Source organism: Podarcis vaucheri (assembly GCF_965113315.1).
Source record: "Podarcis vaucheri genome assembly, chromosome: 8".
Classification (NCBI taxonomy): domain Eukaryota; kingdom Metazoa; phylum Chordata; class Lepidosauria; order Squamata; family Lacertidae; genus Podarcis; species Podarcis vaucheri.
Genome location: NC_138766.1, coordinates 26,778,690 through 26,797,996, shown reverse-complemented (window position 1 = coordinate 26,797,996; position 19,307 = coordinate 26,778,690). Strand labels below are relative to the sequence as shown.

Sequence of the window (19,307 nt, the reverse complement as noted above, 5' to 3'; positions counted from 1 at the left end):
GGTAAAGAAACTAAGATTAAGAAACTTAGAAGAAAAATTATCTGAAACAATAAACTTGTTAATGCTTATAAAATAAACTTGTTTATTTGGTTTAATGTTAACAACTGTCTGGACTCCGTGTGTACCCGGGAGAAACGGGTTGGTGGCAGCGGGGAAGCAATCCCAGTGGTGGCACAGGGATCAACAGACCATCAAACGTCCGAGGACCCTGTGTGATCGCCACACACCCCTTCCCATGTTTTGTATGGGATTTCAGGTGATAGTCTGACTGAGTGTTTTGAGTGGAGACAGGGCTTCATGCTGCCCAGCTGTCTTGTGTGGGGTATCTTGGAGAGGAGCAAAATGCTGCATGACTGCATTTGTGTAGGATTTTTGGAGTGGTTGGGAAGAGGGAGTGCTTGGCTGTGTATAGAGGGAGCTTTGGAATGAAGGTGATAGTTCTTGGTTGGGGTTTGGGGGGTTGGGAAAGGGGGGTGTTGGCTGGCTGTGCTTGTGTAAGCGGTTGGCAGTGTTCCTGGGCTATGTTTTTGTGGGGTTTTCTCAGCTGGAGGGAAGGCTGTTCCTGGCTGTGTTGGTATGCAGTTTGCGGGGTATGTGTGTCCTTGTGTGTGCTTTTTCAGAAGAGTATCCTGGCTGGGTTCGTGTAGTCCTTTTGGGAGGGGCAGTTCCCTGTTTGGATTTGATATCCCACTTTATCACTACCCTAAGGAGTCTCAAAGCAGCTAACAATCTCCTTTCCGTTCCTCCCCCACAACAAACACTCTGTGAGGTGAGTGAGGCTGAGAGACTTCAAAGAAGTGTGACTAGCCCAAGGTCACCCAGCAGCTGCATGTGGAGGAGTGGAGAATCGAACCTGGTTCACCAGATTACAAGTCCACTGATCTTAACCACTACACCACACTATGTTTGGGTGGGTTTGGTGGGTATTGCTTTGCTGTTTTCATATAGGTTTATTTTGGAAATGTTGCTTTCCTGTGTTTGGGTAGAGATTATTTTCAGGGAGGTTGACTGACTGTGTTTACATGGGGCTGTGGGGTCTTGTCTAGCTGTGTTTAAGTTGAGGGGGGAGCAGAACTGAGGGTTGTTTGCGTGGCTACATTTGTGTGTATTTCTAGCTGTATTCCTGTGTCTCAGTTTTTGGATGTGAATGGGGGATTCCTATCTTATAGTTTGGCTTTAGAACACTAGGTGAGGCTTAAAAAAACTGTTGTCTGAGTACCTTGGGAAGACTTTTCATCACAACTCTTGAGAACCCATACTCTACAATGCACCCCACATAAGTGAAAACGACAAAACAACAATGTTATTAAATGCTTTGTTTATTGAGATATTGTGCAGTTCAGAAAAAAAGATGTTACAGGGTTTCATAGGTTTCAAAGAAAGAGTATAGTCTCACAGACATCATAGCAAAAAAAAATCAGTTTGAGGAGCCATACTACAGTTTACTGTTTTTGTACTGTAATGCTATATGTGTCTACTCAAAAGTAAGTCCCACTGAATTCAGCAGAGCTTACTCAAAGGTAAGTAGGTGTAGGCTGGAATCCTCATGCTGACTTCAGGGAAAGTAAGTCAGCAGAAGGCATACAAATGTGTTTCAGTTATTCAGACAGGATTGCAACAGGAATCAACAGGAAGACATTCATCAGGAAGCAGATTCCAGAGTAGTGACATATTCCCATATTCCTGCCTCCAGGCTCCATTCTGGTGTCAACTGTAGCCCAAAGAAGGGCAGCTTCTTCGATCACAGTGCTATAGTAGCACGGAAAACTTCACGCCCTGAATATTGCGCTTCATGCAAGACCTTAAGGGAAAGAAGCTCTCTTCCATTCAGAATATAGACATTTCTGTTTTATCAGCTGTTCTGATGACCTAGATTTCTGTTTAAGAACTAGGACAGTATTCAGCACTCAGGAGACAAGATTTTCCTCAAAAAGTTGTAAAATAGGCAGAGAAAGAATTGCAGACAGGTAGGACAGCAATCCTCTAAAATATCATGATCATACCATGAAAGTTAGGCCCACCACCAAATGAAAGTTCTCTTTGACCAAATATCTGCAATGATTGACATTACAAAATATGAGGCAGAGAGGGGGAAATACTAGGGTTTTTTTTCTATAAAACATCTTCCATATCCGTTTTCCATTGATCTTGTTCCATGCATCAGAACTCTTCCTTTATTCTGGCCTAGCAAATCTACCGAGAGCAATGATGCTCTGGGTGCAATTGTGCCTGACGAAATAGAGGAAAGGACGGTCAGCCCGAATCTCCACAGGTTCCCGACGTGGACGCCTATCTTTGGGGCAAGGGACTGGCTCTGGTTCTTCGCCACCCTCCTCATCAATCTCGATAGCAGCATCATGGACCAGCTGAGTCAGAGCCACGCCTTCTGTTGTGGTTGCTCCAGAGAAATCGGCCTTTTCGTGGTCAGTCAGATCCGGCAGATTCAGGTATTCGTTGGCTTCAATGCTCTTCTCTGAGCTGAACTTGGGAATGGCCAAATCCACCTCAATGGCCTTCAGATGACAGGACAGGTCAAGCAGATGCTCATGGCTAAGTCCATCTTCCAGCTAGAGGAACACATAGAAGTTATAGTGATATCATTCCAATCCCAGATTGAATCAAAACAAGGGAAAATACAATAAGAAAAATATACCAACAGACTTTTTCCACACCAGTAATATTGAAATCGAGGGCCAGAGCTGGATAAGGTGAATAAGACCATGGACAGTATCATAGGAATGGAAAGACCATTTACCTGTTCAAGAGCTTCTGCATTGCAGTCTACTGGCAGCAGCAGAGCGAAGGTCAGTTCATTGTTCTTGTAGGGGATCTCAACAACTTGGACTTGAACATCACATAGGTCAATTGTCCCTGCATTGTAGACACCCTTCCTGTGCATCAGCTGCACGCTGTGGCATTCCTTCTGTGAAGAAAAGGAAAAAAGGAAATATTTAAAAAGAGAGAAGGAACTTAGTTTGCTTTGGGAAGTCCTTCCTTCCTTCCTTCCTTCCTTCCTTCCTTCCTTCCTTCCTTCCTTTCTTTCTCAGACATCATGAGGTTCGGCATTGCAAAAAAACTCCCAGGGAAAAAGAAAAGGGAGAGAGCAGATTTTTCTCTTTCATAATTTCAACAATGATCCTGCTAAATTTAGTCATCTTCATGCCTAACTGAAATCAATTGGACTGGCATCAAGTGGCCAAATTAAACCCCATTGTTAGCAGTGGGGCTCTAGGACAGCTAACTCTAGTTTTGGGCCATCGTCTTCAACTAGAAGTGGTGATGACTGTCCAGCATTGCAGAGCCTTCCTTGCACCAAGTGCTGCAAGTGACCTCCATCAAGACCTTATTGGGGCAACTCAACTCCAACACTAAACATGTATTCTGGAAGTTACAAGGTACATTGTCTCTGCACAAAAGAAGCAAGGAAGCGAGGAATATGTTTCTAACTCACCTCATCTGCATAATGAGGGTAAAAGGGAGCTTCTTCTGTGAGCTCTTTGTCAAATTTCACTTCCCATTGTCCTTTGAAGTAGAGAGCATTCACCAGCAGGAGCTGGGCAAGGCAGTCAAAGCTGTCCTTGGGGAGAAGGTCCTTGATCTTACCTGGGAAAGAAATGGATATAGTAGGTTTTCTTAAAAATTAATATATATATATATATATTCAGATTTTAGCTATAATATTACACCGTATGAGTTAGCATAAAACTTCTAACTCACTATTTATAGGAGATAAATTAAGCAACTTGATAGATGAAGTACTTAATTATACCCTGAGTGGTCCTTTGCAGCCGAATGGAGTTATTTAAATGTTTTAATAAACAAAATATTATGGGCACCAGTTTAATTTATTTTGATAATCTGACCATTCCTCTGGTTTGGAAGAGAGTTGAGGCTATCCCACAATGGGCTCTTAACTGATTGTTGGTTCAGTAAGATTTAATTGGTTCCTGGTTTGCAGAATAAAAATCATGACCTCCCTGTCATGAAAGTTATATCAAGAAGTCATTGGAGTGTGCTGTGGTCTTACCATGTGTCTGGACTTCGACCCAAAGGTTGATGAGTCTCCTCACTTCCTCTGGGGCATTATGCAGATCAGCGTTCTCCACTTCAGTCAAGTACAGTTTCAGAGCACAGTAAAGGAATTTCTGAACAGAACAAGAAAACATTGGATCCATATATTATCCATAATCACCTTTCTCATTTGGGAATTTTCCAATTGCTGCCTAATGCCCTCAAAAATTCAGTTCCTCCCAATTCCTCCCGATGAGTGGGGTATAAATATAATAAATAATAATAATAAAAGCAACAACAACCACCACCACCATTGGATTTTGCAAGTAAAGCACTTTGTAGAGCAAGTAATTGTTATCATTTCCTCTGATGGCCTGGGAATGAGGCATAGCTTTGACAGACAGCAGTAGATGATGAACCCATTTATGGTAGAATACAGTCAATTGCAGGTTGCAATGTGCACTTGGTTCTCACAGTGCAGTGGAGCACCCATAGGAGCCAAAATTAGAGTTACCTGGATGAAGGCAATGTCCTTGTTTCCATAGAGCTTATTGGCAAAGCTCAGGGTATAGTTGCTGCTGGGCTCATGAAGAGTCGCAAGGATTTTGCTGAATGCTGTATGGATTCCTTCAGGCTCCTCACACTCATAGCAGGGAACATCCTAAGGATTCAAAATAGAAGGTTAATTCTCATGACACCTGGCTGCTTCTTAAGGGTTTGTCTTGTGAGAAAGAAAATCTATACCCTTATCTCAGGCAGGAATGCTTGCTTGAAAGTCATATTGAACTCAGGAATGCCTACTTTGAAGTAAACATTTATCACATCTGAATCCCTCCAGGCATCCCAGCACACCTTTCTTGTGATTTACTCAATTTTATGCTCACAGCAACGTTAGAAGGGGGTTGATGGTGACTGACTCAACATCACCCAGTGAACTTCACATCTAAGCAAGAATTTAGCGGTTTCATCCCTACTTTCCTGTTGATTTTATCACAAGTTGTGTGGTATCATGTAGAATGCTTAGAGACAGCCCCCTAAATTTTAAATAAAAAATAAAGAAAAAAATCATCTAGATGAAACTCTCCAGATGTTTCACAACTTACGCGTCTAGGACAACGTGGCTCGGGCTCAGGCTCAGGGCAAGGAGCTGGGCGGTGAATGACTCGTCTCTTGTCACAAGGTTTAGGTTGCTCTGGTTCAGGGCGGGGTCTTGGTTTGGGGCAAGTTGGCTCAGGCCTGGTTGGCTCAGGACGGGGTCTTGGTCTGGGGCAGGTTGGTTCAGGCTTGGTTGGCTCAGGACGGGGTCTTGGTCTGGGGCAAGTTGCTTCAGGCTTGGTTGGCTCAGGACGGGGTCTTGGTCTGGGGCAGGTTTCAACTTTTTCTTGTGCCTGCAATGAAGTTACAAAATGTATGTATCCATAAGTAGACTCATAGAACTGTATAGTTTTCCCAATGTTGCACTGATACCACAAATGAGAAGCCACAAATATGACACAAATAATTGCAGGCTGTATTCCCCATTCAACTTAAGGAGGGGCAGTTAACTTCACATCTGAATATTTTGTTTCAAATGTATTTGTGAAAATGACATTTGCGCTTTCATTGATTGACTGCTCGCTGCCTCTGTTCTTCCTTCAGATATGTTTCTTCCCAACAGGCATGGATTTGATGCTGAGATAACAGGAGATAATACTAATATGCTAGCTGGGTTCTATGGGCAGGGGAGGAATACACCTTTATCCAAGCGTTCTTCTACATACCCTTCTTAGTCTGGTTGTTGACTGTCCCAGGCTCCTGCTTCTGGGTTTGTCACACTCTTTCACTTCATCCCAATGCAGGACCTTGAATGAAATTAGAACATTGCTTCAGTTGCACAGGCAATATTATAACAGCAGCACTGATTATCCTGATATGTATATTAGGGACGATTCACATGACTCTTAGATCATATGTGACATTGGCAGGATGGATACCTTCCTGCATACTAATCTTTGAAACAAACTTTAGGCAATCTATGGTTCTGCCTTGAGCTGATAGCAACAAATCTCATATAGGATCAGAACTGAAGGAATCGAATATTAAATTTAGTTCTCCAACAGTTTGCTATTTTTTTAATCACAAGCATTTTAGTGTGAAATTCTCCTAATAAACCCATTTTAGATGCATTTTCTTTTACTAATGTACACATTTCTGCAAGCAATTTCCCCAATATAATGCATGTGTTATGCTACTTTCACTAATATGTTCATTTTTATGCACATTTCCCCCTAATATATGATTTTTTGTAAATATTACTATAACAAAATAAGTGCAGGTAAGTACAAATCTATTAAAAAGCTGTTTTTGGCTCATACATTGTTTTGAAAACTACAAATTTGGAAGATTCCATTTGGAAGATTTCCATTCCATTCAACCAAATTTCTACTCCATGCCTAGTGATGCAATATTCTTTGATCTCTGCACATTTATGGGATTTTGTGCAGAGACATTGACTGGGCTTATTACTGGATCAAGCCACAGTGAGGTCATTTCTCAACTTGTATCAAATATGACCGGTGATGGAAAGGTATCTGCTAATAATGAGCCCAGTTTGAAGGCTGCATCTCTACTGCTTGATTAGACCCACCTTCTTGATCTGATCTGCTTGTTCACAACCAGATGCATAAGCAAGTAGGCCCAGGCCTGCAGTGAGGTTCGCAGGGGAGAACACGAGGTTGTCGCATGGGTGCTCAGTGGTCAACACTTTGAAAACGTCAACGGCGAATTTACCATTGGCTTCAGGCAGGGTGGTCATGATGGAATTCAAAAGCTCTGAGGGAAGACCAAAACAGCTCGTCATTTCAGGATCCTTCAGAATACAGATATACTTGTTCCTACTTCTGCACTGCAATACATTCTATCACCAAACCCACAGTTTTGAAGAACTACCCATGATAAAAGAACTGCTGTAAAGATGCACATCACCCCACACAAGGCTGCATGGATGCTTGAAAGGAGAGCTGCTTACCTTGGCTTCAGCTGTGATGATAGGAGTCTGGCAGGTGAGTGTGATGCTCTCCTCCTGTGAGACGCTGGTATTTATACTGATCATCTCACACCCCCACAACCATTAAACAAGCCTGAAGTTCTAAACCTGCAACCATTTCATTAAACCAAATTTACATAATGAAAACAGTGCGGTGCAAAAACTGGACATTTATAATAATCAGACCTAATTATCATGGATTGCCACATATGCTTCAGATATGAGTTTGTATAATTATGTGCACTTCATCTACTGCAAGCAGCAGGTGGATTATGACATGCCCTTTCAGCACTGAAGATCTCCATGTATTGGCAGGGTGTCCAAAGCACTCCTGATAATGACTCTTGAAACTATGCCTTAAAACCAGTATTTTCCCCCAAGAGACTCCAGTAAAAGAATGGATGCTCCTATAACCAGGAAATGCTGAGGATTGCTTTCTTATTCCCTTCATCACGCCACCACTTCACTTACTGAGAAACATCTCATACCGGAAGTGTGCATGCATGAAAGCTCATACCAATAACAAACTTAGTTGGTCTCTAAGGTGCTACTGGAAGGAATTTTCAAATTTTGTTTCACCTCCAAGTATGAGACAGTGACAAAACTCCTAAAACCATCACAGCTTCTGACTTGATCACAGGACGTCCCAATTTCCCCCAGCCAGTGGATGGGGGCTATGGAAGCAGCTCCTGGAGCAACAGTGGAATTGGGAAGAAGGCATGAGAGCTCCTTTCTAAAGACTTTGGGAAGAAGGTGGATGGACTCCAGGACTCTGTCAGAGCCCTACTGCCTCCTGCCTGAAGCCGTTATTCTAGGTAAAGGTAAAGGACCCCTGGACGACTATGGGGGTGATGCGTTCATCTCGCTTCAGGCCGAGGGAGCTGGCGTTTGTCCACAGACAGCTTTCTGGGTCATGTGGCCACCATGACTAAACCGCTTCTGGTGCAACAGAACACCAAAGCGGAAACCAGAGCGCCTGGAAACTCTGTTGACCTTGCTGCCACAGCAGTACCTATTTATTTACTTGTGCTGGTGTGCTTTCGAACTGCTGGGTTGGCAGGAGCTGGGACAGAGCAACAGGAGTTCACACCATCGCATGGATTTGAACCGTTGACCTTCTGGTCAGCAAGCCCAAGAGGCTCAGTGGTTTAGACCACAGTGCTACCAGCATCCCTAACCCATTATTCTAAACCAGCAACCATATTCCATCCCTGCCTTTTGCTTTGTGAACCAACTCACTGGCCTTTCAGCAGATGCTCAGCCTCCCAGGAGCCAAAAGAGACACCTATATTCTTGTTTTCTATGCCATTGAAGTGTGATTACCGAACTGTTTTTGTTTGTTTTTAAAGCTGCCCCTATCTTGAGAGAAGAGGCAACATGGAGTTGCCATGTATGAGTGGTGCATTCCGTTTAACCAGAAGTAGCTTCTCACACGTCTCTCTAAAGAAAGCAAGTGCCTTGGGCAGTGGTTGTTTGGCTGGCAGGGGTGTTGTGGTGTCACTTTAGTTTTTATGTTTTGTTTTGTGCATATTCAGTTAACATTAATCGCAAGATAACTTAACAACAACAACACCAGGTTTTACAGCACTGCTGGTTTTTGGTTTTTTTAATAATAATTTTTAAAATCACGTTTCCGATTTTAAATCACATGTACACCAACAACACACCAACAACATACCCTCCAACGTTCCTCCGGTGAAAATGTCTCTATTTTCATCTGAGGAATGTTGGAATGATACCAGGGTGTCATGGCCTGGGATCCAGGTGAATGCCGTAACCTAGGGCAGATGTCAAGACCCTCAGTTCAGGTATCAGGAGATTATTATGACATGTGTTGCAAATTGAAAATGACATGGCAGCCCAGCACATATGAATTCATGAATTCACTGTTAGAGGACATGGTGATGACCATCCATTTAGTTGGCTTCTCTGTGGATTGGTTAAATCCACAGAGAATGTTCCTATGAGCCGAAATGACTTGATGAAATTTCCAAGGCAGAAGGCAGCATACTTCTGATAACAACCAGGCCTCTGGAGAGCAGGTGGGGACAGCCGAGTACACTTGCCCTGGGCCTCAGAGGGCTAAGCTGTCTCTCAAAATATCACCACCAAACTTGGCACAAGGGCTCCTGAGGTGCAGGTGGCAAATCTTCATCAACATTAGGATGATGGGCACCAATTCACCTGATTTTTGGCATGATGGGTCCAAAAATCAGAGGTGATATGGACACCTCTGAAGATATCATTTCCCAGTTTAACTTGGTTTCACCCACTATTGCATGGTGAGTTGCAACTGTGCCAGTTTAGATGCCTCTTGAGATATTGTCTCCCAACTCAGCATGAGGGTTCCCGGTGAGGAGGCAGTGGTCTTCATTTGGACACCAGATGCTCTTTTGAATTGAGATGGTGAACCGAAATGTGACTTGCCCATGACATCACACAATGTGGTGTGATGGTCACAAATGAGGTTTCCTGAGGTGGAGGAGATGGTTTTCATCTATGTTTGAATGCTGTTGGATGCGCTGAACCCTGTATCAGTATGTATGCATGTCCAAAAAACCTACAAATCTCCCTATCCATTTAAAAATCACAATATTTTTGGGGTTCTTAGACTTCCTGGGCAATGCCAGGCACTTTCTGCTAGTACAAGCAAACAAGAAACAGATTTGGGGGATTCACATGAAACAGGGTCTAAACTTATGAGTCAGGGAAAGACTGGGCAAAAAGATACATCTTTATGAGGTATCTGAAGCAAGTGATGGTTGCTGCTTCACATATGGCAGAGAAAAGGGCATTCCACAGCACAGAGACAACTGCAAAAATTGCCCATTTTGGAGTTACCACCTTATGATATGCTGTTGGTGGCACAAGTATAATTTCTCCAGGTGATCCAAGTGATTTATTTGCAAAATGTCTATTTAAAAAGCTTTATTATTTCATCTCAGTGTACACATTTCTAAAGGTGTGTTATCTTGAAACAGGCATTTTTAAAGCATCTTGGTGCTTAAGCTAAGAACTGCATTGCAACATTTGGAGCCATGCAAAATGTGAAATATAATTGCATTCTGATCCACACACTTGGAGCAGACGGCAGGTCGGTTCACATCAAAATTCAAATTCCTCTTGCCCTCTTAGATGTGTGTATGGGTGTTTCATCATGCATGGATACAACAATCATATAATTCTGCTTTTCAGAGTCTCAAAAGATTGCCTTTTTTCATATAGTTTTTCAGAAGCTGAAACAGAAAAACAGAGCAGAAAAGAAGCACCCAGCTTAGCATATACAATGTCTGCTGTGTAGTTTAACAGTCAGCTGCAAGCTACCTTCAATTACGATTCAAGCCTTTTATTGTGTACATTATCAGGAACTGCTGAATTACGGCCCCCACTTTTAACAAGGACGTGTGCCCTTTTGTGTATGCAGTAATTGCAACAGAAGCTCTACAAGTCTGTCCCCATTTCATAACTGAAGACTTCAGATAATGCATGGAGATGAGTGTTCTTGTAGGAAAACATTCTGCCCAGACAATCTGGAGACATCTAGCTAAGCACGTTCACGTCACCAGGAGCAAAAGGCATCAGCGGAAAATGGCACAAATGGGAAAGAGAACATGATGTCACCTAACAACTCTGTCTGGCAGGTGAGGGGATTAACGAGCCTCAGATAAATGGAAATGATACGTTGGCAATAACCCACACACAGCTTGCCTTAACCCTAAGGGTACAAATGGGAGTTAGCACATAGAATGTGCACTGGTTGTGTCTACTATATCAATTAGAACAAACGTTTTCAAACTCCGTATGGAAGCCATAAAGTCTGCCAAAGTATCCTCGAAGTAATTCTGCCAGGATGGACATCCAGTGCCCCACTGGGAAGACAGAGAAGAAGGATCTGCAAAAGCAGAGGGGTTGGCTTCCCACATTTTGAAGCAAGTAAAGAAATAAATATTGCCATTTATAGAGCAACCCCATAGGAAAGAAGATGGTGTACCAATGGAATAAGAATAGAAAGTTAAGATGCTAGAGTATGCCGAAATGGCAAAACTTACCGTAAAGATCAGACATCAAGACGAGAAGAAATTTGATCGAGATTGGATTAAATTTATAAATTACATTAAAGAACACTGTAAATATGTTAAAACAATAGCAGGATTGGTGTAGCATTTATGAAGCAAGTTGGTATTTCAGTAAAAAATGAAGAAGTGAAAATTAATCGGAAAACTAATGATATGCAAGGGGATAATTTTTTAAAAAATGGAAACCGGGGAGGGAGGTGGGGAAGTCAAACAAGATGAATTTGGTGTTAGGATGGATGGGAAATGGTTATTTCAAAAATTCTGGAAAATAAAATATTCAAAAAAAGAGCACCCCCATAAGACCAGTAAGTGTAGTAATACACATTTCCATCTAAAGACACACACCCCACTGCAACTGTGAAGTCCAGAGTCTTAAATTACCCAGCTGTATCACTGCCTGGGATAAACATCAGGAAGAACTTTCTGACAGTAAGAGTTGTTTGGTGGTGGGACAGACTCCCACAAAAGGAGGTGAACTGTTATTTCCTGGAAGTTTTTAAACAGTAATATGCTGAAATGCTGTACTGAAGGGAAGGCCCCTTTGGAATTTGGGAGTCTCTGTGACACCATTAGAAGCTGTGATGGCTACAGGGTTTTCAGGGCAGTTGGATGGTATGGCATTTAAAATATTAAATATCCCATGGAAATCCACCTTGAAAGGGTTTTTAAGGGCTGTTGGTCACAAGCTTCAAGAGCATTACTTTGTCCCCTCTGCCAAATTTAGGATGCCAGATCACAGTGTCTTATATGTAGACCTTGACATTGATAGGATGGCACTGATGAGTAACGATGCTTAAAAAAAACCAGAGACGCTCCCGTCTTTGTGTTTTATTAGCAGAAGTCTGGCAGATGCGTGGATTCCAGAAACTCACACAGAGTCAGTAAAAGTCTTTAGTAAAAGATTTACTAAGGTATAAAGCGTACAGTTCTTTGCTAGCTGCCTAGCAAGGCAAACGTAGCTCGTTTAGAGCAAAATCCAGTTTCCAGCAGTAAAAATGCACCACACAATAAAATGTAAAAATGAAAGTGAAGTAAACCTATAGTGCAGTATGAAAGAAGAGAAGAAGAGTAAATGGACTCCCCAGTAGACAGATGTCTTCAGAGCAGTTTAGAGATAGCGCACAGCCTGGTAAACAGCAGCTGCGCTTTCTGTTCCTTCCAGAAGACTTTACAAATGAAACGCCAGAATGTTCCAGAATGGTCTGGTAGCTTCCGCACTTTATAAAACTTATTCCCTGACAGACACACTGTCCGCCATTTTGTATTCTGGCCCCAGCCCCACCACTGCTATTCGTAGCCCTGAGTTTCCCCCGTCTCTGTCCTGGAATAGCTGCAGTGTAAGGTGAGTTGGTGAGGGGGTGGCAGGATAGAGGGCGCAGTGTCGTTGCATGTCACCATCTAGTTGCATTTTAATCTGCCCATGAACCTTCAGTCTCGCATGCCTCCACAATCTAAATGAGCCAAATGGAATTAATGAGCAGAGTTCCTTAATAAAATATAATTAGAGCGAGCCCATATGTTCGATATGAGCTATTTGATGAAGCTGAACTTGCTGACTAGGACCAGGGCTGTACCACGTTAATTTGTACTGGACTAATTACTGTTGTAATAAATAAATAAAATCAGCCCTTCTGGGCGTAACACGGAAGTCATTAGGTGAGTTAGCAATGCTCTTCATGATAATGCAGTGTAGGAATTAAAAGACTGGCTTTGCAATGTTGAGGGAATGATTTTCAAGTGACTTCAGTACAGGTAATATTCCTCCCTCCCCCCAACTCTGTAATGTGACAGAAAGTTTCTAAACTCAGGACCAAATGTGACTTTCTTCAATTTACACTGAATCAGAGTTGCCTGTTTAGTAAATGTATTAGTGATTACCACTGTCTTGTAAATATTATATCAATGAAGTAATGCTAATAGTGTTATATATTTTTATTATTATTATTATTATTATTATTATTATTTATTTTTTTTTAAATATTTTTTATTGCTTTTTTTCCAGGTACAGATGTATAGTCGGATATACGTCAAAAGCATTTTTACAGAAGAAAGAGAAAGAAAAGTCAGAAAAAGAAAATTTTCCATTTTTTGATCATAACTTTCAAAACCATCGGACTTCCCCACATCCTCCGAACCCTGCATTCTTTACAATAAAAAAAATAACAGCAAATTATTACCTTGTTTCGTGTGTTTTTGTATCTTCCACTAACCATATTTTCAATTTAGAGTACCTATTATTGAATCATTTTAATACCATATATCAAGTCCAAAAATTACTCTAAACTTTAATATTTTCATAAATTTTACCTAAATTTCCTTCAAATATTTTTACTGAAGCTATTTTTCTCCAAAGCTTAGCAAATTCTCAACATTCATATAGCTTATAATATTTTTGTAAATAATCCTTAAATTTTCTCCAGTCCTCCTCTGTTGTCTCTTCTCCCCGGTCGCGGATTCTGCCAGTCATTTCCGCCAACTCCATGTAGTCCATCAGTTGCGTATGCCATTCTTCCAGCGTGGGTAAATCTTGTGTCTTCCAATATTTGGCAATAAGGATTCTTGCTGCTGTAGTTGCATAAAGAAAAAAAGTTCTATCCTTCCTTAACACTTTCTGGCCGACAATGCCCAATGCTATTTTGGAATGCCCGTCCCACTCCCATCCTTTTCAAATTTTTCTTCATAAACTTCCAGGAAATGTTGTCAAAGGCCTTCTCCGCGTCTATAAAAATTAGCACTGCTTTCGTATTCAATTTTTCCTGCAATAATTCCAGGACATCTATAATGTTCCTAGTATTGTCTGACAAATGTCTGCCTGGGAGAAAGCCTGCCTGGTCCTTATGAATTACTTCATTTAAGACCTTTTTGAACCTATTTGCCAAAATATTAGCAAAAATTTTGTAATCCACATTTAGGAGTGAGATGGGACGATAATTCTTGAGTTGGGTCTTTTCAGATTCCGATTTTGGTATCAATGTGATAAAAGTTTCTTTCCACGACTCCGGTGCCTCCTTCCCCTCCATAATCTGGTTGCACACCTCCAACAATGGTTGAGTCAAATAGTCCTTTAATGTCTTATAATACTTGGAGGTGAGTCCGTCCGGTCCTGGAGATTTACCTAGTTGCATATTCTGAATGGCACTCTCAATTTCCTGTGTTGTTATTCTATAATTCAGGGTTGTTTGCTTCTCTTGAGATAGTTTTTGTAATCCATTTAATTTTATAAATTGGTTTATCTCCATCTCTTCCTGAGGCCCTTGTTTAAACAATTTTTTGAAATATCTCTGGAAACACTTTCTAATTTCTTCTGGTTTCTGAATGTTTTCCCCTTCCACCTCTAGATTGGTAACAAAGTTCAATTTTTGTCTCTTTTTCAACTGCCATGCTAGCAGTTTTCCACATTTATTTGCTGATTCAAATGTTTTTTTGTCTCATTTGTTTAATTTTCCTTTCTACTTCTTGGTTTATCAATTTTGAGTATTGAGCTTGATAATATTTAATTTCTCTTAAGACTTCTTTTGACTTTGGGTTAAGTCTCAGCCTCTTTTCACCTTCTCTTATCTTCTCTAATATCTTATCTTTTTTCCCATTCCAGAGTTTTTTCTTTATTGAATTTTGTTGAATCAGAAACCCTCTCATAACTGCTTTACTCGCGTCCCAGATTGTTCTTTTTTCCACCGAAGTGTTCAAATTTAGTTCAAAATAGTCCTTCAATTTTTTCTGGGCCTTCTTCACAATCTCCTGATCTCTAAATAGAGTGTCATTCATTCTCCATCTGAAAGATCCAGTTGGCATAAGTCTCAGTTCCATTTTTAAAGCATTATGGTCGGAGCAGGTTATAGGGCAGATTTCTACTTTTTTTGTTTTCGGAGCCAGTCCTCTAGATGTCCAAATTTGGTCGATTCTTGTCCAAGATAGGTGGGCCTCAGAGAAGAATGTTCCTTCTTTGCCTAGTGGGTTCTTTGTCCTCCATATGTCAATTAAGTCCATGTTATCCGTTAGTTCAAAAAAGGTCTTAGGTAGTCTACCATCATTAGTCAGGTTTTGGTGTTGTGACTTGTCCATATAAGTGGAGACCACCCCATTCATGTCTCCCATCACTATGATGTTGGTATAGTCAATATAATCCAGCATTGTCTCATGCAGCTTTTTGTAAAATTCCGATTTCCCCTCATTAGGTGCATAAATTCCTACTATCAAGAATTTCTCTCCTTGTGTTTGTATTTCAATTGCTAAGATTCTTCCTTGTTCATCTTTAAACAAAAATTTTGGTGATAGGTTTTCTTTTACATAGATCACTACTCCTCTTTTCTTAACTTTGTCTGATGAAATAAATTCTTGACCTAGTCTTTTATTGATTAAAACTCTCCTATGAAGCCTGGTCACATGTGTTTCTTGTAAACAGATAATGTCCAATTGTTCTTTTTTCAATATGTGAAAAAAAAATTTTCCTTTTCTCGGGGAAGTTTGCGCCATGAATGTTCCAACTAAGTAGCTGCAGAGACATCCTGGATCAATTTATCAGTTCAATAGGGATGGATCTCCCTTTTCGTCCAAATCTGGAGGTGGAATGGATGTTGGGTCAGTAGGAGGCGGTGGCCAGGCTCCTGCAACTCCTTTCCGAAGATCCTCCCCGTAATCGTTCAGGAATTTTTCTTGGTCCTCTTCGCTTCTAATCCTTACCTTTTTCCCTTTGAAGTTAAAAGATAATCCTTTGGGAAATTCCCACCTATAGGGGATTGAATTATTTCTCAACAATGCAGCGAGGTCTTTAAATATAGTTCTCAAGTCCAAAAGTTGTTTTGGTATATCTCTGTAGATTTCTGATGTCTTGCCCTGAATCACCAATGAGTTTTTAAAATGTAGGCTGAGTATATTATCTTTTTCTTGCCTAGATCTCAGAATGATCAGGCAGTCTCTCGGTTTGTCCTTCCTCGCCACTCTTCCCAATCTGAATGCCACTCTTCCCACTCTTCCCAATCTGAATGCGGTGACTATTTTAAAATCCTGTCTTGTAAATATTATATCAATGAAGTAATGCTAATAGTGTTATAGATTGGGGGGACACCTCCCCAACCCTAGAAATTAATGAATGCTAGAATTTTGATTATTTGGGATGTAAAGGGAGAAATACAAGTTGCAGAGGCATTCCTGGGCTAGCCTATGCAAAATGACCTGGCCAAGCAAGGGCCATTAAAGAAACAATACAGGGCCATTGAGAGCCATTGGCAATGCAAGAGAACTGTCCTCCCCTTTTGCCCTGAGGTGTGAACAGAGACTGGTGGTTAGGAAGGTTGCCAGGGCAACTGGGTGTGAGGTGACAGGAAAAGAAAGCTTTTAGCAAGGTGTTCTGGGAAGGAGAAGGAAAAAGAAGGACTGGGATCCATCTTGGGGAGGCCGGCTGAGAGAGATGCCTTGGACTCCACTGCCGTGAGGGACAAGCCACTCTTGAAATTACCGTGCCATAAGATCTGTACTCCCCCATGCAGACTGATGGTGTAAATAGGTGAATAAACCATATTTCTTAAAGCTTCGACAGTCTCTGCCGTGTCTCAGTTGTCCAAAAGAACACAGAGCCTGGGGGAACGCCTGGAACCCCCAGGAATCTTGCAGAGATTGACGGTGACACACAACTTTTGTGACAATGCTCTCATCCAATACTCACAGTCCACACACCCACACACCCCGTGAACTGTGTGAACATCCAAACAAAGGTACAGATTCCGCCCATTTTCAGACATACACAAGTGAAGACTGAAAAAGATGTTTGCATCAGCAGTGAGCCTCAGGAAAGGACAAAATAGTGTATGAAACACGAGATGTCTATAAAGTGGGGGTGAGGAACCTGTGCCCCTTCAAATGCTTTTGGACTCCAGCTCCTATCAGCCCCCACCAGCATGAGCAATGATCAGGGGTGCTGGGAGTTGTGGTCCAGCAACATCCGGACGGCCACAGGTTCCTCACTTCTGCTGTAAAGACTCCCCTGTATGCTCCCTACCCATACCAGCAGTAGTTGATGATGTATAGCAATGGTGGGAAAACAATATGCATTGCAATGATGCTAAGAGAATGATGGTGATAATGATGGTTAGTTGAATGAGATGCTGTTGGGGTGGTTGGATGCAGTGGAATGGTGAGAGGAACCAGCTGGGGAACCCCCAAAGGAAGAAAGCTCAGAGACCAAGGAATGGTGGGGGTGGGACAACCATGAGTGGTCAGAGGCAGAAGACCAGGAAAAAGAGAAGACCAAGAAGAGGAGGTGTCAGAAGCTGAAGGAGCAACAGGGCTTAATGAGCTGGGAGAGTCTGTGACAGACAGAAGTTCAGAATAAGAGGCAGAGGCTGAAGCAGGAGAGGAGGTCAAGAGGCAGAGGTGAGTGAGGCTGGTCAAGAGTCGCAGGTGTCCCCCCTCCTTCTGTGACAAGCTGGTCTCCCAGAACCAGAAGAGGAATGTAAAGGGCAGAGGAGAAATTGACAATATGCAGACACAGTCTCTGATTGCTTGGGGGAAATACCCTGGAGAGGAGGGGACTCAGACAGCTGCGAGAAGCCAGGGACTTTCAGTCTCAGCAACTGCCTCATGGGGGTAAGACCTACTAAAGATGAGTTGCTGTGACTTTAGGCCTGACACTCCTGTGCAGATCTTGTTTTTGCTAATTCACTCTTTATTAACTCCTGACAGATGCTATGAGAGGGAGGTGGGATACAATATGAACCTGTCGTTTTCAGTGTGGACACGTACCATCTGATTGTTAGGGATTTGTAGCATTCACAAATGAATGTTTACTGTTATTGAATTTTGAACACTGTGTTTGTCCACATCATAGTCCACTGGCCTGGTGGAATGCTCTGCCAAAAAAGACCAGGGCCCTGTGGAATTTGACATCTTTCCGCAGGGGCCTGCAAGAAGGAGGCCTTTGGTTGGGGTTCAGTCTGACTCCTCCTTCCCTTTTATAAGAACGTGTGTGACAAGCGGCCTCCCAGCCTTTGTAAGGGCCCCAATCTGACTAGATTTTACTCTTATTCTGATACGATTTTAGGATATATTTTAATTCGATTTCCTGATTTTATCATGTTGTGTTATATATTTGATGTTAGCTGCTCTGAGCCCAGTTTTGGCCAGGGTATAAAATTATTATTATTATTATTATTATTATTATTATTATTATTATTAGTTTGCAGAAGCATTTGCAGAGGGCACTGTTTGCTGTTCCTATAGCATCATGAGCACAAATAAACACGAATGCACATGGCTCTACAACCAGCAAATCTACTTAAGCTTCCTGCTTCATAAGTGGAAAGAACATTATCATAAAGAGATTAACTTTTGCTTAGAAACACTGAAAAGGGGACTCATTCTTCTCAGTTGTGAAAAAATCTCCCCAAAATGAAAAATTGGAATCACTGTACAGTCGTACCTCAGAAGTTGAACAGAATCCATTCCGGAAGTCCGTTCGACTTCCGAAACATTCGACTTCCAAAGCGTGGCATCTGATTGGCTGCAGGAAGTTCTCAGTAGTGGCACCCTCCCTGTGGAACGCCCTCCCACCAGATGTCAAAGAGAACAACAACTACCAGACTTTTAGAAGACATCTGAAGGCAGCCCTGTTTAGGGAAGCTTTTAATGTTTAATGTATTACAGTATTTCAATATTTTTTTGGAAGCCCAGAGTGGCTGGGGAAGCTGCGGGGTATGGGCGGGGTATAAATAATAAATTATTATTATTATTATTATTATTATTATTATTATTATTATTATTTCGTAAACTGGAACACTCACTTTCGGTTTTCGATTGTTCGGGAGCCTGAACATTCAACTCCAAAGGCATTCAGGAGCTGAGGTATGCCTGTATATGTAATGTTCCTACTCAATGTAAATGATTTCAAGAACGTTTCAGAAACATTGAAACCTTGCAAAAAAGCATTGTGGGTATTGGAGAATCACTGGAAGCAGGAGCCATCTGTACTCCAGAGACCAAGAAGTAGTCAATGCGCAGAACGCACAATCAGAGTGATGTGGGAACTTTATGGTGCTTGCAACAGAAACAAAGATGAACCTCGATTTATTCTAAACAATAATAAGTGTTGTACAATGTACGAAACATTGTACAAGTATTAGAAAATGTGCAAGCTGTATTTTTTCTGTATTATGACACATAATTATAATTATTATTTATAATTGCATAATACATTATACATA

General features: G+C 41.6%; 1 protein-coding gene across 2 annotated transcripts; it reads right to left on the bottom strand.

Annotated features, from left to right (window-relative positions):
- Window positions 1–1,303: 1,303 nt before the first annotated feature.
- On the bottom strand, window positions 1,304–7,068 carry LOC309538680 (serpin B3-like). 2 transcript variants are annotated; one of them, XM_082234491.1, is made up of 9 exons: window positions 7,019–7,068; window positions 6,638–6,822; window positions 5,772–5,852; window positions 5,115–5,399; window positions 4,526–4,672; window positions 4,028–4,145; window positions 3,452–3,603; window positions 2,756–2,923; window positions 1,304–2,567 (listed from the first exon to the last, which is right to left on the bottom strand). In XM_082234491.1, exons 2-9 carry the CDS (start codon window positions 6,803–6,805, stop codon window positions 2,175–2,177), a joined length of 1,512 nt encoding a protein of 503 aa, XP_082090617.1. In that variant the 5' UTR covers window positions 6,806–6,822; window positions 7,019–7,068; the 3' UTR covers window positions 1,304–2,174. The 2 variants fall into 2 exon arrangements, with proteins under 2 accessions (XP_082090617.1, XP_082090618.1); XM_082234492.1 differs by having other exon boundaries at window positions 2,756–2,920.
- Between the last annotated feature and the right edge of the window lie 12,239 nt (window positions 7,069–19,307).